Below are 27,730 nucleotides of genomic sequence, written 5' to 3' on the forward strand. Positions count from 1 at the left end.
GTATGCGTTCTCTCCTTCTTCATCGTTTCAAAACTACACATGCCATAGTTGCAAGAGATAGATAGGTTAGAATCGCGTGCGTGATCGCACAATGTTTAGCTATGCTGTATGTGTCAACGGTCACCTCGCATGCGCCATCTTGATCGTCGGAGTCAGTGCACTGTTCGAGTAGTCAGACGATCGTTTCGATTGATCGACGCGGCTGCGATATATCGTGTTTGCCAGTGAACGATCCCGCCACATTTTTTTTCGCGCGCGTTTTTATGCGAAATATATTCCTAATCATGTCATGTTTCACGCACAGTATGTGCACGGCAAGTTTTCAAAACGGGAAATCAGAATTGTGAAAGTTGTTCGATGAGATATATGTGTGCAATTATTATACATTATAACGATTTATTTATGTGAATTATTTGATTTACAATCGATGATACGATATTTTCCCACTATTAAACACTCATGAAATTATCACTACTGTTCCAATTCTTTTGTTTACAAAGTGAAAAGGAAGGGAAGCTGTTGCAACTGAATGATATCGCAATACTCATACGATTATTTTTTATTAATGGAGATTCAACAATTTGATTTAGAAACACAATCGTGGATTGTTACTTATTATATATTAATAAATGTTATTGCATTAACAATTAAGATAAATTTATTTCATCTTAAAAGATTTTAAAATAAGAACTTATAAATCAACGTCAAAAAAAATTATTTTATCAAATCAATTTGCAATCAAATCAATATTTGCTACGTGAACATGTATTCATTATTAGATTTTATATTATTGTGCTATCGTTAATACAAATCAAAATACAGTTTGAAAGAATAACAACACAAGAATAAAAATCATTTTCAAAAGTGTAAGTGAACAACTAGTAGAAAAATCTGGAAAAAATCGATAAACAGCTAGTCTCATATTCTTCTTTCAGTGGTAAGGAAACACAACAGAGACTTTTGTTTTCTCTTTATATCGTGTTTGTTGGCTTGGCAACCGTATGGGCGATACCCTTAAGGGCTGTATCGCAACCCTTAACGACAATGCCTGGCAATGCAAGGCGATTTGAGCGTTTTTCACACGACTGTCGATGCAGTCGTTCAATTATGTGAAGAACGATTCTATTGATAAATTGCAATTAATAATGATGATAAGCGTTTGTGAACTTGAAAATTTTTAATAGTTAATATAAAATGTATAAAATGAGATTGGATTGACATCGCGATCATGCAGCCTATGCACAACGAATATTTAATTAGTGCCTTCAGTGACGTGCCATGGATAATAAAAATTACACATTAAATATAGAAAACTAAATACTTATTTACGTCGTTCGTGGCCTTATCTGTGGAATCAGTAAAAATTCAGAAGTTTTGTTGGAAAATAATATTACATACATCGAAAGTGCATGGGGGAAGTTGCAGCTCCCCTTAAAAAACCTATAATGCTTTGCTTCGTACAAGGATTTTATTCGCGGGAGGATTCGAAATTTCGTCGTCTAAAAAGGTAATAGAATATTTTTTTCAATCTTTATTTTTTATTTATTTCTGTAAAATCATTTCAAATTTTAGTAAAGTTTTCAATTTAGTTCATTTTATTAATTAATAAATTATTATATTACAAGATATATTAATCAATTATATTGAATATTTTTTTACAATTACAAAATGAATAAATTTTTTACAAAATGAAAAATTAAATATTGAATTTAAAGAATTTCTTTTTAAAACATCGTATTTATTGAATGCCTCATTTAATATTTTGATCGCTTTCGATAATAGCTTCCGATAAAATTAATAAAAAAGATTTGAAAGATAAAAAGTTCTTTATTCTCATAGATAGTATTTTGAAATCGAGATAAAATTTGTGAGGTTAGGATCTAAAGTTTTAAAATTCTTGATATATTGTTAAATGGATTATTTATTTTTCTTTTTTTCTTCTTTTTTATATTAAGATGGTATCAATATTTTCTATATTGATTATATTCAATATTTTTTATTTGATTGTTATTCTTAATTGATCTAATTTTAGTACATCTTATTTTATTTCTTTTGTAGCTAAAAATTTAACAAAATTATATCTGCATATTTTTAAGAAATAATTATATAATATAAAAAAAAATTATAATTAAACTTATAGTTAAAAGAAGAAATTACATTTTGTGATTTAAAATTATTAATGTCTTTAGTTTAAAAAAAATAATAGAAAAATAAATATAGATTCAAAAATTGCATGAAACGTTAAAATTTCAAAATATAAAAAAAGTTTATATCGCGAAAGAAAACATTCACGATTGAATGAAAACTATATAACGGAAGTATATATATCTTTTTTAATATTTAAAAATATTTTTATCTCAGTGTCAGTTTTACAAATCATTATTTGAAATTAAACACATCGTTAACAAAATTAACATAATACCAGAAAATTAACAAATACCAGAAACTATCTACCGATTTACTATATGTAAACGTTTCTAACCTCATCTTTATTTAAAACACATTAAGGCTATATATGACCAAAAAAATTTATCAAATCTATTTTACATTTTATAGTTTTGATTTATAATATCTATTTTTATTATTTTCATAATTTTATACGTTTTTATCACTAGCAGTTTAGCACTATTTAGAATAAAAAATATATATATTAAGATATTTATATATAAGACACAGATGGATAGATAATTATTTTTTTATTTATTTTTAAATTATAAATCAGTTTCTTTTAATAATTTTAACACTGAGCTTAAATTTTCTAAGACATTTAAAAATATAAATAAAAATACATTGAATTTTATAATTTCTTTTGAAATAGAATTAGAAATTGAAAACGTTACAAGAATTACTGAAATATATATGAATGTACATAGAAATGAGATCAAATGAAATATATATTCCTATCAATTTTTGTTATTTGTATATACGTATCAAAATTCATCCTTGTTATTTTCATTATATATCCAGTATATCCGGTTTAATCAAGTTCTGCCGAAATCGAAATTCTTCGTTGATAAAAAAATAAAAGCGTGACCAGTTTTTCCGCTTCTTTTTCTTTTTTATTCTTTATTTGGCGTTTAAATGGAGTTCATCGATAGGTTAGAAAAGAAAAGATCGAAAAGCGTGGCTTATCACACGTTTGAATAGAGTTCGACGAGGTTTTTTTCTTTCGAGCTTTCGTTTCATCCAGCACAACGTTTCTCTTATTTAGGTCACCAAGCCGCATCGTTACAGGGTACAAAACATATATGCACACACATACGTACATCCATACGCGATGTAGCTGATGAGTGGCTGTTGGAGGTCGCCAGCTACCGGTACAAACATCTTGTCCATTTTATATTTGCAACACTTTTTGTTTTCGGTGGATCTTGTCTTTCTTGATAAGTTGAAATTAATGACAAATTCTAGTCGAAGAACTTTCCTAAGAGCTTTTTATATGTTACTGAATTTGATTCAATTTTTATTTTTTTAATCGTTTCGCGATTCAATGAACTTTGTCAAATGGAGAGAAATAAAGGTTAGGTCATGTTGAAATATATTTTAACATATAATTTTAATATAATTATTATTTATATAACTTTTCATCAAGATATATAAATAAAATATTTTTGAAATTTTTTTGCGATTTATTACTTTCTTAATTTTTATGAAAAATGAGGTTATGATAAATTTGATTTATCATATGCGTAATATTTTGCATAGTTATATGTAATGATTTGTTACCATTATTTTTATTTTTAATATAATTTTATTTGAAGAACTTAAAAGTTTAAAAATTTTGTTAATTTTAATTATAACAATCTTTTTAATAAATGTGTTATTTTTAATAACAATCATATTAATAATCATATTATTGAGAAAATATTTGTATATTGCAAATCTTGATTTAAAATCGCTTATTCATGTGCTTATATATCGTTAAAATATAAATTGCTATATATTGCATGCTTCAATTTTACATATAATTATATAATTAGTAGTGAATCTCTGATTTCTAGCATTAATTTTAAATGTTAATAACATTGAAATTTCATTTTTATTCATTTCTTTATTTCAAAACAAAGATAGAAATAGAAGAATACATTATTTTTAATGCAATTTAAAAAGATTTTCAAATATCATGCTTTGATATTGCTAATATCGCTTATTATTAATTTAATTAATAAAAATTTTTTTTTCTTAAAATTAGTATCACTAATAATTAGTCTTGTGATCTTAAATATATTTTCATGAAAAAGCTTAATATTTTATCGACAGTCAAAATTAATATATTTAATGAGAATAATACGAATGAGTTAAAAATGGATCAAAGAACATAATGGGATTATTTTATTATTCGTTATCTTAATAAAGATATATGGGTGGATGACATTATACGGTGCTCACATGTAGAATTAATCGAAAATAATGACGCAAAATAAAAGATCTGCAATTTGTTTTATTGGTTAGGGAGCAATTAAATTGTAATATGTCTGTATACGAGATTAATTTAATGGTTTTTCATTTCATGTTTATTCAACAAGTATTTTTATAGAATTTTGCTCAACAATTTAATCAAAATAATCAAAAGGTGATTGATGCTATAAGTGCTTCCATTTTTTTTCCTTTTTATATTGTTTAACGTTTTTAATTAGTCAATTGATTTAAGCCTTTTGCATAAAACTTTGTCTTTATTGAAAATTTTATCTCTATTTAGAAATCTTATTAAAAACTTATAGTTTGAAAATTATTAATATTAAAAGTATTTTATGATTGTTAAATTAAAAAATATATTGTTTATGTTAAATTAAATAGATATTATTTATGTCTAGAATTTTAATATTAATATAATTTTAATTTAATATTAATTTAAAAATGTCTAAATTTTTTGATGATGATTAAACTATAATGAGAGAAATTGAAAGTAATTCTTAATATAATAAATATTAATTGAAGTATTTGGATATTTGATGAGATACAGATATTTTTAAATTATTCGAATAATATATAAGTATAATATAAATAGTATAATGTAGAAATGCTCAACTATGTATGCTTGTTATCTATAAATTAAATTGATGATTCTTCGTGTGCGTTTATAATTTCTCGTAAAGGCATGTACTGAATACATAAACATGAATACATAAACACGCATAAGTATCAACTATTTCTATCCGTGAAATTTCTCCTGGTACAATAGGATTAATATTGTGAGTAATTATTATTCTTGATTTATTAAAATAAATATTGAAAATCGAGTTTCAAGAAAATTACAATCATAGCATAGTTTTAATAATGTACTTATTTTATTAAATTTTATTTTATGGAATTCAAGTTGTAGATAAATTTTAAAAATTAAAATTTTTATTAATGTTGAAGAATACTATTTAAATAAGTTTAATATGCAAATGAATATTCAAATTTTTATTTTATAAACTTAAATTTTTTAAATTTATAAAAATTAAAATTAAAAATTGAATTTTTGAAAATTGAAAATTTTTAATTTTTATAATTCTTATATTTTTAAATTTCGTAAAGAATTATATATATTCATTAGATAGAATTTTATTTATTCGCAGGTACTTTCTAAGGAAACAATAAAGTTTCGTACGTACTTAACTATCAATTCTTCAGAATACTGCTTTCTGATTGGTCATATTGACCTTCGAGAATGTCCCTAGTCTAGTGTTGATGAAAAGCTAAACTGTTAGGTTGCCGTGACACGTGCTTTAATGAGCATGCTGTTTTGAACAGAAGTACCGCTAAATTCGATGGTATAGGCTGCTTCTTAGAACGACGACCTCGTGAACGAGTCGCGATGTCGTGGTGGTACGCAGCTGCCACTGCCATGCCAGTTTGCTTTCATAGCTCGTATGTATGCTGTTATTTAGCACCGCGTATACCATCCTCGACATAACTTTTTCGATCTCTTCTGTTTTACCACTAACTATATATATCAATATAGATCATATTATTTATTTTATATATACAATTATTATCAAAATTATAGGAATTTTATTACCAGCAAATGATTAATTGTTATTTCAATTTAATGACATAACGAAATTGTTTATTTCGATTTGTTTGTAGGGATAAAATAATATTATCTTTATATAAATAATACATTTTGGTAAATTTTGATATTAAATTTTGAAATTTAATCTTTTATGGCCAAATTTTTTTAGGTTTTTATATTTGATGAAATTAGTTCTTTTCTGGAATTAAAATTATTTTTGATAATGTGAATCAAGATTTATCATCATAAAAAAAAATTTTATACACAATCATTGCTGATCATTTTTATTAAATAAACATTTTTTAAGAAGTAGTTGATACTGTAGTGGAAAACATCTGGAAAGTTTCCAGATTTTAATGGATCAACTGATGATCAGTTAAGAACTGGTTAGCTTCAAGTTAGCATATTAAATATATAAGAAAGGAGCAACAGATTTCATAATAATATGATAATTTATAATTTGATTTTTGAAATTGTACTTACTAAAAATTTTTACTGAGTTTTTATTTTTTTCTAATTTTAATATTTTTATTTTTGAAATAATTTTTTAATGTCTTTAAAAATGAAAATGTATATATGTGTGGCTTATTTTCAAATATAATTTTGCATTAAAATTGCATTAAAATTCTCTTTTATTATAAAAAAATGTAATTTATAATATAATTTTAATAATAAAATTATAATAATTTTTAAAGAACCTACTTGTTTAAAATATCTAAAAAACTAATTGTTCAATATAAAGAGAATTTATTAATGGATAAACAATAAATAAATTCACAAGTAAAATCAATCAAATTGAATTTTAGTTAGTATTCATTCAATGATCTAACTCAATCTCAACAGAAGCTTTAATAAAGTCGTCATCTATTGGAATATATCGAATTTCATACATCGAGATAAATCCTTTTAACATATAGATAACCTATAACACCTATAACCTATAACTTATAATGTAATCGAATAATAGAAATTTCTAAACGAAAAGCAGATCTATTGATTGAAATTGAATTTTCAATAGGACTAAATTTGTGAAATTGATTGAATTGAATTTTAATTGAATTTCATTCGATAACTTGAATCAATCTTATAGATACCAATAATAGAACCGTTATTCATTGAAACGTTCATTCATTTCACATAAACTTCACTAATAGTATATATTTTTTTATCATATTTATATTTTTAAAATATCTTTTGTAATTTTTCATTTGCATTGATTGATTTATAAAATGATTTAGAAGTTCATGTACAATCGATATTCTTAATAATCATTTATTATAATTAAATTATTATTCTTAATTATCCTTTACTTTATTTATAATAAAAAATTTAAATTTTTATTGCTTCATGATAAAAATTCCCAATTAAAAGCTAATATTTTTTCAATATTTTTTTCATTTTACAAAAAATTAAAAAAAAGTATTAAAAAACATTTCTTTACAAATATAACATGTGAATCCAGTTTTCATGCAATAGAAATTGACGAAAATTAATTACCATAATAAAAAGATTAAATTATTAGTAATAACTAATTATATTGTAATATAACCTGCTAATTGTATAATAGAAATACGGTCTATTGTATTATAAAAATTTGTTACGTTTAGTTTCTGTTGAAAGTAAAAACTATGAATCTGATTTAACCGTGAACATCTGCGTTTTGTCTGTACTTCTGCTGGCGGTGGAATCAAATATGATGACACAAATCGATTTCGTTCAAACGCTGTTACATAACTACTATGTCGCTCTAGGCTAGGCTGCGTGTCCTAATTTGGTGCTTTCAGGCGAAATAACTTTAACCAGTTTAAAGCAATCTCGTAAAATGCTCAGAGCAATTTCCTCAATGTATAAAATGAATGATTTGATTAACACTTTGTTTTAATCAATGACTTGAAAAATTTTAAATAATTTAAAAAAGTATTTTAATTTTTTTTACATTAAGATTTTTACATTAAGACAAAAAATTCATTTTTCGATTTTAAATAATAGAGAAATTAATATTTAAAATTTTTTAGTAAATATTAATTAAATGATAATTAAGTATCTTGTTTTGTGATTCATTGATAATAATTATATCATTTAATTAAATAATAATTACTATATAAGAAGTTATATATAATTACGATCTGTAAATATCATTTACTTTACAAGTTTCGCTGACTTATAATTATATAAAATCATTCATCATCTTAGACACGAAACGAAGCGATTTCAAGGCTCATCTTATCGACAAGTTAAAAAGTGAAACTACATACGACCTTCCGAGATAAATCGTTAATCCTGCTTTAAAAATGGCTGCCGTCCTATATATTAACATTAAATATATAACGTTGAGCTTCAGAAAACAAATTAACCTTGAATACTCTTTAACACTTTCAGTCATCATTTTTAAATCCCCCTATTTTACAATTTTTAATATATGCAATTTTTTTCATCCATCCCTTTATAAATTTCAAAATTATGTAATAATAATGATGATAATAGAAATATTCAATGTTGCCAATAGGCAAAAAAAAGTAAAAGTTCAGGTGTCTGAATTTAAATAAGAATGAAGTATTTAGAGAAGAGAGAAACAATTTTAAAAATTGTTTGTAATTTTTAAATTAGATACAAATTATTTTTAAAAAAATAATGAAAAAATATTGCATTCTGTCATTTAATAAGTGAAATGAATATCATTCGTTATAGAGATATAGGTTAGATATAGGTTAACATAGTATCAAAGTCCGCTATTTTGAATATAAATAACTTATTTTTCATAAATTATTTTTTAATATTTCTTGTTATAAATATAAATAAGATAATTACAATAGAAAAAAAAACTTGTAAATTATCATTCAATAAAATTCACATATTTCAAACTAATTTAAATTTCATATTGTGCTGTATACTATAGTATATTTGCATATTACAATAGCATATTATACTATGCGAGAGATACGGTTTTAACACAAACTTGAAGAAAGATGTTTACTAATCTTTATCTCTATATTATCTGTATATATTTTCCTAACATTACTGCAACTAATGTTTAATCATACTGTTTCTTTTCACGAAATTTACTAAAATCAGAGACTGAATCATCGTCAGAACATTACGCATTTCACTTCTCTTTCGTTGCAAGATGATATTTCATGGTTCTGGTGAAACGCAATAATCCACTCTGTTTCAGAAAGTAACGATATTTGATCTCTTAACCAACCTTGATGTGATCTGTAACGATCGATCTGTTTCATTCTTTTTTTTTAAAATAAAAAAAATTTAAATTATCAGATGTGAAACATGGATGAAAAGATCGTGATAAAGAGACGAAACGCTTTCATCATTGACGAACATCCGTTACACCTCTAAAATCGAACACATTTACTTTTCATGCTCAAAAAAGAATCCAGTATCTCTTCCGGCCTTTTAAAGATATTAATCATCGACAAGCGTGATTATCACGTATACTATGGATAGTGCATCGCACGCATAAAATACACTGACAACTTAAACAATCCCTCGGCATCGTGTAAACTAATTCAAATAAACCGTGCTGTGTTTTTCGAACACGTATACAGAATGTTTCATCATGATCAAGCAAAAATTTGCATATTGATTCCAAAACTAATTTTAAATAGAAAATGTAAGAAAAATATATCTTTAAATTCTTCAAAGTTGAAAAGATATTTTAAAAAATACTCTTAAAAAATACATATTTTATATTATGAAATTTAATCTAATCTAAATAATTTATTTAAATATTTTTAGATAAATTTAAATTTATTTAAATTTTAAAGTATTTATATTTTAAAGTAAAGTAAAAATCTTTGAAAATTAGTAACATCACAACATTGGAATAATACAATTGATTGCAAACAATATATCTTTCATTCATTCTTTGTGAAATGTCCTGTATAATGCGCAATACGTATAATTTTTTCCGTTCATCTTATTGATCTTATTGTTTCTACTATTTAACTACGTATGATTGTCAAGAGTTAAGAATGAATGATTCACAAACTGTATTCTTTACAACTCTTTACTTTTTTCTTGAATTTTGATTATTTGCAATAATAAAAATACTTGTATATTTTGTTATTCATTTTGATTGATTTGTTATGTTTGTAGATATTATGTAATTTTTCAATATTCCGTTTATTTTTCTCCTGTACCATTTATTTTTCACATTTATTATTAGATAGTTTGTATTCAATAGTAAGAAAGAAATTGATGAGCTATAATTTAAATGATTGATGTTTTAATAATAATTCTTTTCTAACACGGAAATCGAAAATGAATTCTTAATTTTAATTTTCAAACACAATTGATCTAAAATATTTTCATTGTGAAAATAATGACAATCAACTAACAAACAAGTTAAGATTTTCTTTAAGATAAAAAAATAAAATTATATTTCATTTTATTTCTAAATTTACCATATTACTGATAATTGTATAAATTAAGAAAAATAAGAATTTTATTATTACATTTGTATATTTTTTTATATCTATATATATATAATAATCTATCTCTATCTCTATATCTATCTATATCTATATATCTAATTTATATCTATATATATAATAATTTTATATATCTATTAAATTATATTTATGAACTAAATTTTTTAATTTCTCTTTCTTTCAAGAGAAAAAGATTTTCAACTAGATTTTAAACTATATGCAAAAATAAAAACGATAGAAAATTATGTGAATATTGTACAAGAATCAAGAGTGAAATGAAAATTTTCTCTCTTTCTTGAAAATACAATAATCATCATTGTTCATTTAAGTTCATTAAAGTTCTTTCCAATCTCACACCTTTCCTTAGCATCTCCACAGTACAAGATTAACAACCTTGACTGTTTGCTGACCTCCTTACTTAATCAGCCGCAAGGATTTCGTAGTCAATAGGTACATTTCTCTCGATTTCGATTGACCTGTTTATTTCTATTCGTTCTGCTAGATCGGTATCCATGATTTCGTGATTATTAAATTTTTCTTCTTAAACAAACTGTGTGGATTTAAAATATGATTGATCGATAAATAATCCTGTGAAATCTTGTAAAGTAATATATCATTTAAAAATTATATACATAGATCTATAGGATGATTTATAGATCTTAAATTGATTAAAGTGTTTGTTAATGATAAAATATTGCGAGTGAGAATTGTATATTCCTTTTTCTCTTACGTTTCATTTAAAATTATTCTATATATATATATTTTATAACATTTAATCGAAGAGATCTTAGTTTTTAAAATATTTCCAAAATAATGTGTGAATCATTTTCAATATTTTATAAAGAATTTGCAACGTTTCATTTAAAATATGATTAATCTTCATTGGCAGATTAATATTATAGATTTAAAATTTTTATATAATATTGCAGATTATAATTGTGTCTGTTAATAAGTTCCTCAAATTAATTAATTCATCAAATTAGGATCGTTCAAAAAATTACTATTGAAAAATTGTCAAAATTGAAAGATTTATAATTTTGTAGAAAATTGCAATAAAAAAAAATTAATACATTCGTTCATCTTTGTCATCTTTCACTCATTCAAACAAAACACAAAAACAAACTGAATGAACTTATATAAAATAAAATAAAAATATAATAAAAAAAAAAAGCAATTTAAAAATTTTTTTAATAAAATAACTCGTGTATAACTGGAATCATGTTATATCTACAGAATCAAATTGTTCAAGATGATGTTGTTTGAGAGATCAAAAGATATTCTCATTGATAAAGACAGGAAATCACTGTGTTATCTGGTTATCATCATCAATGTTGTGTCATTGTACAGGAAGTGGTCGATGATAACCTTTTTTGTGATATCTGATACTCGTGCGTAAGAGTAAATTACATACTATGGATGAACTTTATACGAATACTTGTTTCCATAGGTGTTGTAACAATTGCTTTTTTAGCGGCCATATTTCCTGTTGCGTTGTCAATTAAAGTGAAATCTTATATGGATGTGACGTCAAAGTAGTCACATCTGTTGAATCATTTTCTGTGAGAAAAACAGTCATCTCTAAAATAGATCTCGTATCATTGATTTATTTAATTATTTGAAAATTAGATAAATGAATTCAATTGGCATATGTTGTTCAATTAATCATGCACTTAAAATGTGTGCATGCAGTTAAAATGAAATTCATAAATTAACTTCTTAAATTCATAATTTAACTTCTCCATGTCATCTATAAAAGTTTTACAATAGCCTTCATAAATAAAGGTATCTCATTGGCTTTATTTATGAGTAAAACTTTCCAAAGAACTTTCCCATCTCTCTGCTCAGATCATTCAAAGTAGAATATCGTTTCTGTGCCTATATTCATAAAAGATTTGAGGATTCAATAGATATCTATTCATTATGCTTTCAACTCTTGCGAATCCTAATTAAAAAGATTCAATTCTTGGTATTTAATTTCAATCCAAGTGAAAGTAAATATAGGATTGCATGTTAAAAGCAAATCATAAAAATCCATTGATTTTTCTTGTGAAGTTTTTCTTGTGAGTTCAAATGAATGAAATTTACATAAATGGAATAAAATATGTATTTTATGAGTAACAAATTCAAGCTTTGAATAACATTTGTCAAAGATCTTGTTTGCGAGTATAAAACTTGTAATAATACATATCTTGCAAAGAATAATTTCATAAATTAAGCTAAGTTCTCGCATTATTTTAATATGATGCTATATTTTTTATTATATTGAATCTCTTGGATATATATTGATATTAGTCTCCTTATATTCAAAAAAGCGAAGCTTATATCTTTAATGTATCTTAGCTGGATGATACGATGAAAACTCGACGATCTAGCTTATTCTATTCATCATATTTCCTTGATATTGTACAATTGAAATGGATCTGCATTGACGTTTTGAAAATAGCCTGAATTTTCTGGGATTAATACCAACAATTAACAATGATGATCAATGTGATATTAGAAGAATTAGCAACATGAGCTTGGTAATTCATGTCTGTCATTGCAAAGTGAGACTATTTTATATTTTTATCATTATTCCTTCTTATAAAATTCAAAGCTTATCAAAGTTCACTAATTTTTAACATCTATCGCCAATTTTAATGGACTGTACCAATGGATTCAACAAATTTCCGACCAATCCATGTTGATCGTGTCAATAAACTTTTCTCGTGAATCGACAAGATGTAAATAATGTTTAAAAGCTATAAGAGCGGCGGTGTACAGGCATAGAAGTCGAGAGGGAACAGTTTGTTTAGATGATCATCGGGATCAAGAGCGGGTATGCAAGGCGTTAAATCTTTTAATCCGGCAGGATGTGTTAACTGACTGGCACACGATAGGCAGACGTGTTCGTTGAACGAAGGGATCATTGACCAAGCTGATGAACGTTTTGCACGTTACATATAACAGATATCGATAATTTGTTAACACGATGTATGCATGCGATAATCTCTATGCACGTGTATACACGCGTATCGACAAATACTTTTTAATGTTGCAATTATGGATTTGATATCGAATCGAAAAATGATTCATTTAATCGATCATTTATCGTATATTTTGTTTTTGCATATTTACATTTTTCAATAATGTTATTTTGAACAAAAGACAAAAAAAAATAGAGCGTTAGATTCTATAATTATAATGAACAAAGAAAAACTTTTTATGAAATTATATATCCATTGTTGTGATATTATACAATAATAATCTCATTTTTGCGTATAAATTATATTTTTATGCGTTTATATTTAAGTTACACGATAAAATAAAAAAAATTATAAAAGTGCGAAATATATTTGAGAAATAACTATTGATAGTGTCATGTTTATAATAGATAACAATTGAATTAGCTAGCAATCAAACTAGCTAGAAAACTGACTAATTTTAAACTTAAGTTTTCGAACATTTATTGAAAATTTCTAAAATAACTTTTAAAACCATAGTAACATTTAAAAATTGCTATGATGAATCATGTAATGTTCTAAAGAGATCTTGTCCCATCTTATTCATATATTTACAGCAAGAAAAGAAAGATATTTATCTTTTTAAAAGAAATTGAAAGGGATTAGATTCGTTTAAAATTGAACTTTATCATTTTATGATTTAACAATCCCTATATTAAATATATAATTGCAAGATTATGATTTATGACTTAATCTTTAAGAATTAATATTTAAAAAAATTTCATTTGAAAATTATATTTGTTTGGGGTGAGATTTTATTCATGAAAATTTATTTATTTAAAATGTAATATAATTTGAAATTTTTATTTATTAGTAAGAATTAAATTAGAAATATGTATTTAAAGAGACGTAGGAAATCAACGAGAGACATCTAGTGGCGATTCTTTGAACTAGATTTATTAATTCTTATTTTAGAAATTTTATACTTTTTGAAATTTATAGAAATACATCCTATGATTGAAATGCATATTTTTCAATCAAAAGTCAAGTTGATAATCCAAGAGGATTTAAATATTAATCAAATTGATTAATTTTTATTGTTATTCTTTTAGTGAAAAACAAAGAGCGAGGAAAATAGGAGGCTTTGTAAACTAATGAATAGTGTATGAATAATATATATATCCTTATATCGATTAACCATTTATTTATTTAAGTTTTTTTCTATACTGTTACAATATTTTTTTCATTTGCAAATATCGCAGATTTATTTACGATTCATTTTCATTTGGAAATTGTGTTAATTGAAAGTTAAAGAATAGATTTTTAACAATCTTTATTTAAGTATTTGTCTGAAAATATTTGCATATATTTTTTATAAAAAATTTATATAAAGTTTCAATTAGAAAATTATATACATTCAATATTTTTAATAGAATTTATGAAAATGTAATTTTATCTTTATTTTGTTCCATATAATTGAAATTTCTTTAAATTATGTAACTGATAAATTTCTATTCATTGGATTGCAATTATTCGTAATTAATAAGAATTTTAATCAACAAAAGTGCAAAATTAACAATAATAAATAAAAGTAAATAAAAAAAATAATCTTCTATCATGTGATGAGAAGCGTATATTCTATACAATATACAATACAATACATAATTCATGAATTTATGACCTCGGCTGTCTATTGAATCTCGATTAACCCGGTTAATCAAGATACTTACTAGATAAGAATATAGACAATTTCAATACTTTCCCGATCAATAATTTTAATTCTTCCGAATAATTTAATTCTATATTTAAAAATCTAAATACATAAAAATGAATATTATTAATAATTAAATATAAAATTAAAATTTAATCATATATAATCGATTATAAACTCGATTATAATTTTCAATAATTTAATAATCAATTTTTAATTAGTAATTTAATATTTCAATATGGAACTTCGGATCAATAAGTATAGATATATGTAAGTAGGTAAATACCATTAAGAAAATTGTGTTCTTATAGTCATCATAAAATATATATCAACTTACGTGAGTAGTTTTACCTGAATAAACTTGATGGTATATAATATAATTAATCGATATAGCTAATTGATTAAAATCATTAATTAATCTTAAATATTGTATGATGTATTGAATAAAATATAAAGTACATATTAATTTTAAAGGGTTACAATTATTAGAAAATTCTTGAAAAAAAAATTAAATAATAATGATAAGAAGTATTTGTTGAAAATTCAGCTTGAAATATCGAACGATTCATAGAGGTCGAATACATGCACGTGTTTGATTTATGTACAGTAAGTGCAAAAAATATTTTCACATTCATCTTTTTCATCGAATTTTTTTTCTTTAATTATTACATTGTGTACTTCGTTTTCAAAAATATTAAATAATTAATAAATTCGCTCTATAAACTTACTTTTTTATACAACAGAGGAGAGTATGACATTTCATTTGAAAAATTTTTATTTAAAAAAATTCAATTTTTTTTGAAAATTTTATATATTTTATATATTGGAAAGAGGAAAAGAAAAAAAATTAATCTTTTTTTTAATGACCTTAAAAATCAATTATCTTGAAAATCAATATCCTCGTTTTAAAAAAATGATTGTAAATTTAAAAAAATTTTTATATTACAGATTTTATACAATTTTCTTAGATACGATATATAAAAATTATAATATATATATATAAAATAAGAAATAATAATTTTATTTAAAAATAAGTAATATAAAAATTGTGTTTTTTAAATTTATTCAGTAAAAGTACGTTTTGAAATCAAAAAAGTTTTAGCTTCGAGAACTTATGAAAACTTATCGTATTATTTATCAGAGAATATTTATCAGTATACGTTTAGTAAGTACTGAATGGATCATCGATTAAAGTAGTCTGATATAATTTCAGTTTGATGAATCATATATGCATATTAACATAGGCGATTGTGTTATTATTGAAGTTTTGATAAATTTCAAGATGTCAAAGAAATTGTGATTTATTTAAATTAAAAATGTATTTATTATAATTTATAAACTTAATCATTTTATTATTTATAGATAGAATGTTATATATCATTAATAGAATGGAAATTTTCTTAAAAAGACAATTCATAATTCCCTTTAATATCATTAGTAATATTTTTTTAATTTTTTTGTAAATCAAGAACATTTTTTAATTTTTTATTAAAGATTATTTTATGAATTTAAAAAATTGCAAAGTATAAACATTTGATATTTTATAATTTTAAAAAGATTAAAATCTTTTTTAAAATTTATTAATAGAGAATGAAAAATATTAAATAAATATATATTGTATCATATCATAAAAAATTTTATATCACAAGTATTTCAGGTAAAACGTCTAGGATTAAGATATAGATAGTTATGTGGTAAACAACTAGTTTAAAATTAAATATTACGTTGTTAGTTAAAAATAAATGTTGTTAACAAGAGAAAGATTATTAGCGTTAGTTAATTCTTAATAATCTCAATTATGCGAAAATATATTAGATAAAATTAAAATAATTTTATTTAAAATCATACAATTATAAAATGTATTAATGAATATTAACGATATGGAAAAACATTTTCTAAAAAAATAATTTTTCTAAAGATAAGAGAATCTCTTATTGTTGTATAAATAAATGTATACGTTGTTTATTATATTTTAATCCTAGAAACATGCTAAATTAATGATAAAAATTCTTATAATATTATAATTTAAATATATATTAATATTAAAAATAAAGTTTAAGAAATACTACATTAAAAATCCAAATATTTCGAAAATTAATAAAGTTTTCAATTCGAAATTTGCATCTTTATAGTCATTAAAAAACGAAAGTTGTCAACTTTACTATTCGATTAGATATTTTATGTATAATATATTTAACATTCTTGATATAAATTTTAACAGGACGAAATAATCAAAAAAAAAGATACATTTATATTAAAAAAATTATAATTAACTGGGATGTATCATCTGAAAAAAAATCAAGATTAAAATTCATTATTGTCTTTTGAATGATAAAACAGATTTATCACTGAATGATTTCATTAAAAACGATAATCAAGATTAAAAATATTTTCGAAATTTCAATTTATTATTCATTCCAAGAGAAAACATTAATATTACAGAACTTGCGAAACAAAGAAATCTTCCGAAAATCGTTCTTAAAAAATAATAGGTAAAAGGAAAAAAATCAGTTCCAGGGGATCGCAGATAAGCAGCTAGAGATAACGTGTGCGCATAATCGAGTCGTTCGACAGTTTTCTTCAGGATGATCGACGAATCGATGTCGAATAAATTTTCGCTCCCTCCCCCCCTCACGGCGCTCGCGATTGATTCCTTGACCTCTGAATGCAAATGAGGAGCGAGGAGAAGAGGTGCTATACGCGCACGCACGTCTACATGTGAAAAATCATCGGGGATTTTTATTCGTTCAACAGAAACGTCGTCAGCCGTGTAAAAACGACGAGTCGGCGAATAAATACAACTCGTAAGTCAGTTTTCACGATAAAGTTTCCTTTGTTTCGTGGTCCAACGACGTTGTTTTCTTATTATATTATATCTCGCGTATGGTATGCAACAATATTCATGCATCAACGTAGAAACATGCTAATTTCTCGTTCAAAGATAAGCCGAAATGTATTTTTTCATGCTAAGCTTCTGTTTCCGGATCAGTTATTCGAAATTTATCTTTTTTATATGTAAATATTATTGTATTATATTTTAACCCTTTATAATATTCTATTTTTTTTTTTTTTTTATTGTTGACGTGTAAATAGTATCCTTAGGCTCATTTTGTATGTGTATGTTTCAATAGGTTTTAAACAAAAAAAATTTTTAAAAATTAGTATTTCATATTTCATAAATCGATCTATATGTTATTCAATCTTACAAAAAGAACATTTTCTATGGAAATTTATAATCTTGGTATTGTTTTAAATATTTATCTCGTAATTATGAAGGGAAAAATTTTAATATCGAATTAATTCTTTTCAACTTTGAATTTTTTACCTATAATGTGATAGTGATATGACGAATTTAATAATCTTTCACATAATATTATTCCACGTAATAAAATGTAATAAATTAATTTTTCCTCGTATATAATTAATCGTCTTAATAGAGGTTTTAGCACGATTTATCTTAAAAATTTCGATTTCACTTTTGCACGAAAAATCAGCTCTTCTACCATCGATAAAAACAGTCCCACCCGGTATATCCAAGATCCACGACCCTTTGCACGTGTTTGAAAAGTCAGTTAATTACGACTGATGAAAGACCTCACCAACCCCCTTCATATATACGCTTGTTTAACTCCATCAGGAAACGCATAAGGTATCGTGGCTCAGTCTGCGAGTCTTCCATTGAATGGGGATGAATGCAAATGGTGCACGTCTCCTGTCACCAGTCTACACCCAGACGAACCTGTTTCCTCGCACGTGGTCGAGAATAATTAATTAGAGGAGAATTTCGTGTCCCCGAGGATCGTTTACGAGACGTGTTTTTCTGTATCATACAAAGAGTTTGAATCTTTTTAAATGTATTGGCTGACAATATTATTGGCAAACAATTATTGAATTTTATGTTAACTGAAATTTTCAATTAATTTCATATAATTTCATTGATTTGATTGCATAATTTTACAAAAAAAAAAAATAATTATAAAATTCAATTCTGTATTATTAAAACTGGTTTTTCATATTGTTTTTTTATTTTTATTTTTTTGAATTAAATGTAATGTATTATCCTCTTGAATATTTTAATAATATTAATAGACTATGGTTAATGCATAAAGTAACATCTACATTGAATAATTTTTACTTGACCAAATCGATTCGATCAGGTCATTTAAAATCATGTAATCTAAATTTTAAATCGCGTAAAATATTCGACTGGAAGTCGATTAAATCGGCCATCTGATCAAAAGTCATCGAGGGCTTGATTTTCAAAATTTCTGAGATCGAGACTTTACCGTATATTTTTACAACAAATAAAAATCAATGAGGACGTAATACCGTAGTAAATCAAAAATATAAAAAAAAAAAAATATGAAAGATACGAATACGAAAAGATCTTTTAGTCTTCGAACAAGTTAGAGTAACGAATCGAAAAAAAGTACGAATATAGGGATTTCTTTTTTTTTTCTTTTTTCGAGAACTTTTTTATAATGAATCGAGTTCATCGCTTAAATTCAAAGGAAGGTCGTCGAATCCAGATCGATTTGCCTATCGTTCATGGGCATCACTCTTTGAATTAACGTAGAACACGATGTCGCAACATAGAGCACGATCCCGAACGATTCGAGAATAACAACGATCGAGTGAGTGCTTTTTTCAGATGATGTTGGTACAAGGCGACAACACGTTGTTTGAATAAAACACGACGAATCGCATATCAGACGTGCGCTCATTATCGAGGCCTGCGAGAAAATATGCACGTGCACATGCGAATGCATATACGGATATAGATGGTTGTATTTTATATAACGTCTTGATATGTTTGTTTGTTTGGAAAATTCGTAGAAAATTTTCGAACGGCAATTCAAATTTGAAAGGAATTTTTTTTGCAATTATTATATTATTTACGCTATATATGATCTGGATTCGAAATTTTATTTCTTTTGATGTTTTTTAATTGTAATTTATGATATTTTCTTTTGTGTTATAATTTGATTTGATAGAAATATATAAATGTAGACGTGTAATTAGTGAAAGTGAATTAGAATATTCATTCAAATTTATCTCTTTTTGAAAATATATGATAAATTGATACTTAAATAATTATTTATTTCATTATACATTAAATATCATCATAATTTTACTTTAGATATTTTATATATTTTTGTATCTTGATAAATATATTAATTAAAATTTATATTATTTATTCTTATCATGTGATAAGAAACTGTATAATTTTTGGTTTGAAAAGCTTTATGATAATTTCTTTTTCAATTTTAATTTTTTTCATATCTATTGATGTTCATATTTAAAGCAAATTTACATAGAAATATTATTATGTATGAAAATATAAACTTACACATATATTTGAATTATAAATAGTTTTTAAAAATAACTATAAATTATGATAGAAATAATGTGCATTTTAATTTTCGTAAACTGTTTTCATGATTTAGTAACTATACTAACATTGTATTTACAAATGCATATTAAATATAGCACTATAATTCATAAATGTAATATATGTATATTTCATTTCTGTAATGTTATATAAATTTCAAGTTCAAAAATCATAAATCATTTTATTCTTTTTAAATAAAACTTGATTATGTGACATAGTTCAATTAAATTTAACGCGTTTTTAAATAAAATATATTAAATACTTTATACTTTTATATTTGGAGCTTATACATATATTCTTTATAAAAAAAAATTTATTTTTCCTTTTTATAAATCTTTGAATATTTTATTATATTAAAATATAATATATATGCTATTTGTCTATCTTTTGGAGTAGAATTGAAATTATATTTTCTTATTGTAATCTCATATTTTACATCTTATATTTCAATCATAATTTGAACCAAAATTTTTTTCAATTACAAATTATATTATTTTTAATAAAAATAACTTTTTGTTTTAAAGTAGTACTCAAAAATTTGAGAAATTACTCAAAAATAATGTGCATTAACTTGACCCAGATATTCGAAATCAATTAATATAAAGATAGATATTCAATGAAAATCAATAAATTCACGTACCAAGTAATTAACGAAATTAACTAAACATGATCGATGGACTCAGATATAATTATATTCAAAAGAAATACAACATTTTTATATAAATTATCAAATTTTTTTAAATACTTTTGTTATCACAATATTATAATATATTACAAAGTAAAATAACGTAAAAGATTTTTTCGTTTCAATGAAATGAAAAAAAGAATTTATTTAAATAAATTATATGTATAATAAATATTTTGGATAAGCTCCAAATATAAAAGTTATACAAATAAAATAATGATCGAATAAGCGTTTATTTATTCACAGAAAATTGTTGAAGATTGAAAACGGTTAATCTTATGATGAATCATTGGAGATAGGAAAAGTTGATGCACACGCGATATGACGATGTTTTCGTTTCCACGGATATTTCTTAGTGGGCGTTAAAATACGTACGCGAATAACTATCGTGCAACAGAATAATCTATCTGTGAATAATAAACCAGCAAAAATATGCAAAAATGGGCAAATACGAAGGAGATGGATATAATTATATTTACATAATTGCACATGTATACCATCAGTTTGCATCTGATTGCTTTTGAATTTCGAAACCGAGATCTCCCAATCTATATCTTCTCTTCTTCCCTTCTTCCTCTATTTAAATTTCGTCTTTCGTCCGTAATTAAACGATTCTATTTTAAGAGTGGCGCGTACACGTGGCACCCTTTCACGAAGGAACGTCGGCTATGCGGATTATTTTGATATTTGCTACTGTGTTAACCATGTATATTTTTTTTGGCCAATATTTTTTTGATAATATTTTTGATTTGCTTTCAAGTCAAGTGTCATAAAGTATAAGAAAAATTTGTACGCTTTATATTTGACTTGATTTGGTTTTCGTGACCATGTTTCGTTTTTATGATTTCATTTTAATGGAAAATATATCGATCCAGATATATTATCGTTAATTGATATAATAATTTATCGGATAATTTTGTTAAACTTAAATTTTTATGCAAGAGTGTGAAGTAGAAAAATTTAGAATTATTTATCAATATCTCTACTTTTGTCATCCAACATAATTTTTTTATTAATTAATTAATTAATTAAAAGATTCTTTTAAAAGTAGTCGAAATAAGAATCAAAATTTTCAAAAGTGAAATTTTCCTTAAGACATTTTTCTTAAGACATTTATGTCCAATAATTAATTGAATAATTGCTTCATATATCTTATCGCTTAAGGAAACATTTTTCTGAATTTATAATTTATTATTGTAGCCGTTCACGATAAATGTATTTCTATCATTCACTAACAACTTGCTTATTGTAAAAAAAAAAAAAATATTGTTCATTATACTATATTGTTAGTTTATTGTTTGTTGTTTAGCGTCCTTCGAAAAGAATTCACAATGATGTACACCTGCCATGTTTCAATAATGCATACTGAATATTTTACAATAGCAAAAGATTATTTTATTAACATTGTAAAGACACATTAAGAATATAATAGTTCTGGAAAAATCTATATATGACTTTCACTTGATGTATCATTATAGTTGAATCGTTACGTACGAATTTTGAAATATTTTCTATTTTCATTTTAAATCTGATTATTTTATTAAAAATTGCAAATGACATTTAATCAAATACGATTATTTTATATCAAAATGTATGATAAATTAAAATTTTATATTCGTAGAACATAATTTCCTTTTAAAAATAGATAAAAATCTAATTTATATCTACAATCATAACATATAAAATTCGATAAAGATTTAACGAATTACTACTAATTAAATTCTTAAAATATATTCTCTATTTGCAGCAAAAAAATATAAATAACTAAATCGCTTTAAATATTCATTCATCTTCCGAAAGACGATTTCAAATTACTTTCAACTTTCTTTCAGATAATCGAATGTCTTTATTGAATTTTATCGCCTGTTCGGAATATATTCTACTTCAATTCGAAATGCCCTGTATTTATGTCAAATCGAGTACAATGCAGATAAATGCGGTATTGTTCTTAAATGTCTTTTCTTTATCTCTCTTTTTAAGCAGACGTGAGGTTTGCAAAAAGATATGGTGCACAATTCATGCTCTCTTCAAATGTGGTTTTACCTCTTATTGATGCGCAGCACGGTCGACCTTTTGGGTTCGTGCCAAGCAATCTGATTCAAAGCTTCGGCTACATATTTCCTGCAAAACGGCCAAATGGCTAATAAAAAAATGCTTTTCCGTTTCCTCAATGAGATAGCTAAATCACTGCGGAAAAATTTTCTTTGGAACAAAGTTGGGATAAAAGTTAGGTTATGTTTTGATTATGCTATACCTTTAATTTTTTGCACTTATTAATGAATTGCAAATTATTCTACAAAAAAAAACTATCATTTAATATAAAAATTTGTAAAATATCAAATGTAATCACTATGTGATCATTGAGGATTTAAGATATTTGATATTTAAAATTTAAAATTTCTAATCATTTATAATTTATTGCAAGTGAAATTAGAAATATTGAATGCTTTGTGAATATACAAATATTTTAAAAAGTTTTATAATACTTGTATAAGATGTTGATTAATATAATTGATAATAAGAGATATGCATATTTTTTAGATTTAAGTATAGTCATAGCTTATTAGAACTATAAATAAAATATTAAGTAAATCAGATTTATACAAATTTATGTGTTAATATATTTATTAAAGAATGTGGATTATAAAATGGCTAAATTTAATATTTTTTACTTTTATTTTAAATATAAAAATATATAAAATATGAAAGTAAAAATGAAATATAAAAATATCTGTTTTTTAAATTCCTGTTAATTTATTTACCAAAAAAAAAAAAATAAATAAATAAATAAAAATATAGCTTTTTCAAGTTACAACAAATTAATTTATATTTATTAAAGATTATTTATTTAAGGTTTTATTTTAAAAAAATATCTGTATTTCTCTTCTATGTATAAATTTATAAAAATTTATTGAAAATATAACAAATTTCTTTGGATATATTTTCTAGAAATTTCAATTACAGTGAATAGTAAAGTGGAAAAAAAAAAGAAAAAAAAAGATATAGTAATTCGATCCAACAACTTCCACTATAATTACCCAACATTTAACAGCTGTTCAGTTGCAGAACTTTCCATCAAACCCCTCCACTTCCGGTTTCATTGTTCTTTCTTTCCTTCTATGCCACGAAATCAATCAACACGTACGTTGTGATATATCCACCAGGAGGATATAGATCATTGTTGTCATGTGTTACATACATATGTTTTAGGATATAGTGCAATCATTAATTATTAAAAAGGTCGAAAGGTCAAAATAATGGGGGTTACATCGTGGTTCTTTTTCAATTCTATTGTCAGTCTGATTTCCCGGCTGGCCCGTGGTTGACTCTTCGCGTTGCTCTTTAGAATATTCTTCTTCGATCTCAGCTGCCTTTATTTTATTCTAATTTATCAAATTTTTACTAATTAATTATTATTTTCTGATATTTAAATCCATATAGGATGGATTAATCGACGAAAATCGTTAAAAAATTGCAAAAATAAGATAAATAATTGTAAAATTAGTAAAATTATTTAGTTTTTTCTGGAAGATATGAGCATCTTATTCATTGCTCGATTAGCTTTTAGCTCGTTAAGGGCAAATCTACGAAACTCAATCCGAGTAGTTTTTAAGAGACATCGGTTCCAACGTGGTTTCTACTAAAAATTACATCGTTTACATTGTAAAAAATTCTTTTAAATGTATTATTAATCGTTTATTATTGTCGCAGGACGACAATATTTCCCTGTTAGCTGATTTCGAAGGACGTATTAATTCAAAATTCTTTTTCTTTTTTTCTAAAATTTATACTTTAAAGATTTTTGGATAAATTATTCGATGATTAATTGTTTTTGGAATTTTTTCTTAAATTTTTTCTTCAACTTGGAAGTAGTTTAAAATCATTTTTTAATCATTTTTTAATTAATTGTCGAAAATCCTTTTCGAAGTTTGGTATAAATTTTCTTTAAGAATTTCTTTTTATTTATAAAATTCAATTTTTTCCGTCCCATCAGTAAAGTTTTAAATTGGTATTAAAGTCTCGTAGAAATTTATTCTTTTTTTCGCAAGGCAAAGTAAAGAGGAGCAACGAAGATCTAATTTTAACTTTTAATTAAATTATCACGTAATTATTTAACAATCACCGTGTCACTTCTTTTTGTCACACACAATTTATCGAAGAAAATTCAACGTCGCACTTGCTTTTCAATCTTCTCTTTATTGGTTCGTATTGGTGTTATCTGAAAGGAAGAAAATTACGGCACGTTAAGCTATTTTGTCAAATTTATTTGTTATACACATATATATATCCAGGTGAATCTGAGTTCATTACGATTTTTGAAATACGAAAAAATCGATATCGATACTGGATTCTTGTCAGATTGAAGAATTCGTTTTCAGAAGTAACTGTGTTTATAAAACTGAATATTAGAAAAAGAAGAATTGAACGATGGAATTCGAAACGCGTGCTTTGATCGATTTTTGCCTCTCTTCTGGCCCAGTCACCAGGGTTAGGTACGTTTAGAAATTTTCGAATATAATATTATTATTATTCTTCATGTAACATTTCTTATTGTTTTTTCTTTTCTATTGATGTTTTAATACATTACTCATCGTCAATATGTATAATAATTTTCATATAAAATTTATTGTACGATTTTATATTCGTGTTTTGCATGGATCAATGTGTTTTTTTTTTTTAAATTTTTCATTTTCATTAATATGAATTCTGTGTTTAAATTAATATGTAAATTTAAGTTTTGTCTACAATCTAATTCATTATTTTTTTAAATTCAGTTTAAAGTATGATTTATGTAATATACGATATGTTAATTGTATTTAAATATATAACTTTCCTTCATATTTTTTATTTAAATATTTCTCATTAATAATTAAATATCTTGATATATTAAAGATTAATTTGTAGTTTGGACTTTTTATTAGAGATTAGAATCGAGTGAAATATATTATTCAAATGAAAAATTGTACTTTAATATAATATTATGGTGATGAATACATTTTAAAAAAACAGTATGTTTTTAACAATTGTTATTTTACATATTAATATATTGAATATTTTTTCTTTTTAATGTCGCGATTCAGATTTTGAAAATGAATACAGAATAAACTGATAAGAAATTTTTTATTATAAATTTTTATCCTTTATAATTATTTTGGAGTCACAATATGGAAAAAGAAAAGAAAAGAAAAAAAATAACACTATCTTTGTTTACGGTAGATTAATTTATTATGAAATCACTGCAAAAATTTGCAATGACCGATGAACTCTTAACTATTTGTACTTCAATTATTCACTGACAAACTAAATACGATAGGCAATATGATAATAAAAAACTGGTGACCAACGACCGTTTATCGGTAATAATTATTTTTAAATGTTAAATTTAGAAATGAATTTAGAATTTCAAATATATTTACAATTTAAAAAGAAATTAGTTAAACATTACGAAAACCATTATTTTATAAATAAAACAAAATTTATTTGATATGAAATAATTAAAAAAAAAAAAAACATGAACTTATGTCACCACGTTTGATAAAAGATATCAATTATTGTAATTTGAAGAAATAGTCTTAGAAAAAGTAATAGAAAAAACTTATTCTTTTATTTTTTTAAATATAATATAATTAATTGAAATATAAATATTCAAATAAATTTAAAAAATAAAAAAAAGAGCGGAGAGAGAGGAGTAATAAAAAAAAATTAATACTTAATTACAATTAATATCTGTATCGTCGATTTATCTTTCTCGCATAATTCCAACAAAATCGCTCGTAAAAATATTTCAGTGAACGAGGCATTGATTGGTTTATCTGTATTTTTCCAGGTCTGCGGGGTCCATAGGAGCACGATCCGCACCCAGCACGCCTCTTCAAGTATCTCCTGGTGCGCAACAAGCGGGCCAACAGTCGATTAGTGGCTCTCAGCTTACTGTAACCTCTGCCAATAACTCTCAGCCTCCAAGAAGCCCGAGCCACGCGACCTTGAGATGTAACGACAGGTGAGTCTACGATCTTTCTGTAATCAGCTTCTCGTTTTCACTTTCCACGTGTAAACAGGTCTTATTACGATTTATAACATCATCTGTCTCAGCATCAGAAAATATTTTATTTTTGATGCTCACATATAATTTTGCAGCAAATTGGAAATTTCAAATTTGGCTGTAAATTAGATTAATTGTCTTATGACCGATTTAATTAGATTTTTAATAAATTGCAGATTGTTATTGATAATGAATCAAAATATTATGCATTTACAGAATTAAGTATTTAAATAATGTATGCAGAAAATGGAATAATTGATTAATATTTGTGTGGTCATTTATAGATTTTTTTTTTTTTTTTTTTGATATTTTAGAAATTAATTTTTTGTTATTCATTTTTTCTTCTAATTTTTCATGAGATTAAAATTTCACATTCTTTATACACTATTAATCATCTGTTAGAGTATGAATTTTAGATTAGTAAATAAAATTGATATACATCCCTAATAAATATACAATCCACGTGCATATAGGATGAGTCATATAAAATATGATAATTTGTTTTCTCTGAAGC

General features: G+C 24.3%; 1 protein-coding gene across 3 annotated transcripts in view; it reads left to right on the forward strand.

The window, feature by feature from the left end:
- LOC102673194 (GRAM domain-containing protein 2B-like) overlaps nucleotides 1–27,730 on the forward strand; it is a 57,520-nt gene that overhangs the window by 19,531 nt on the left and 10,259 nt on the right. For all 3 annotated transcript variants that reach the window (XM_006612600.2, XM_006612602.2, XM_006612601.2), the window contains exon 4: nucleotides 27,001–27,174. In XM_006612600.2, the coding sequence (XP_006612663.1) occupies nucleotides 27,001–27,174 (174 nt within the window). The remainder of the gene's footprint in view (nucleotides 1–27,000; nucleotides 27,175–27,730) is intronic.

This window comes from Apis dorsata, unplaced genomic scaffold, assembly GCF_000469605.1.
Source record: "Apis dorsata unplaced genomic scaffold, Apis dorsata 1.3 scaffold_117, whole genome shotgun sequence".
Taxonomy (NCBI): Eukaryota; Metazoa; Arthropoda; class Insecta; order Hymenoptera; family Apidae; genus Apis; species Apis dorsata.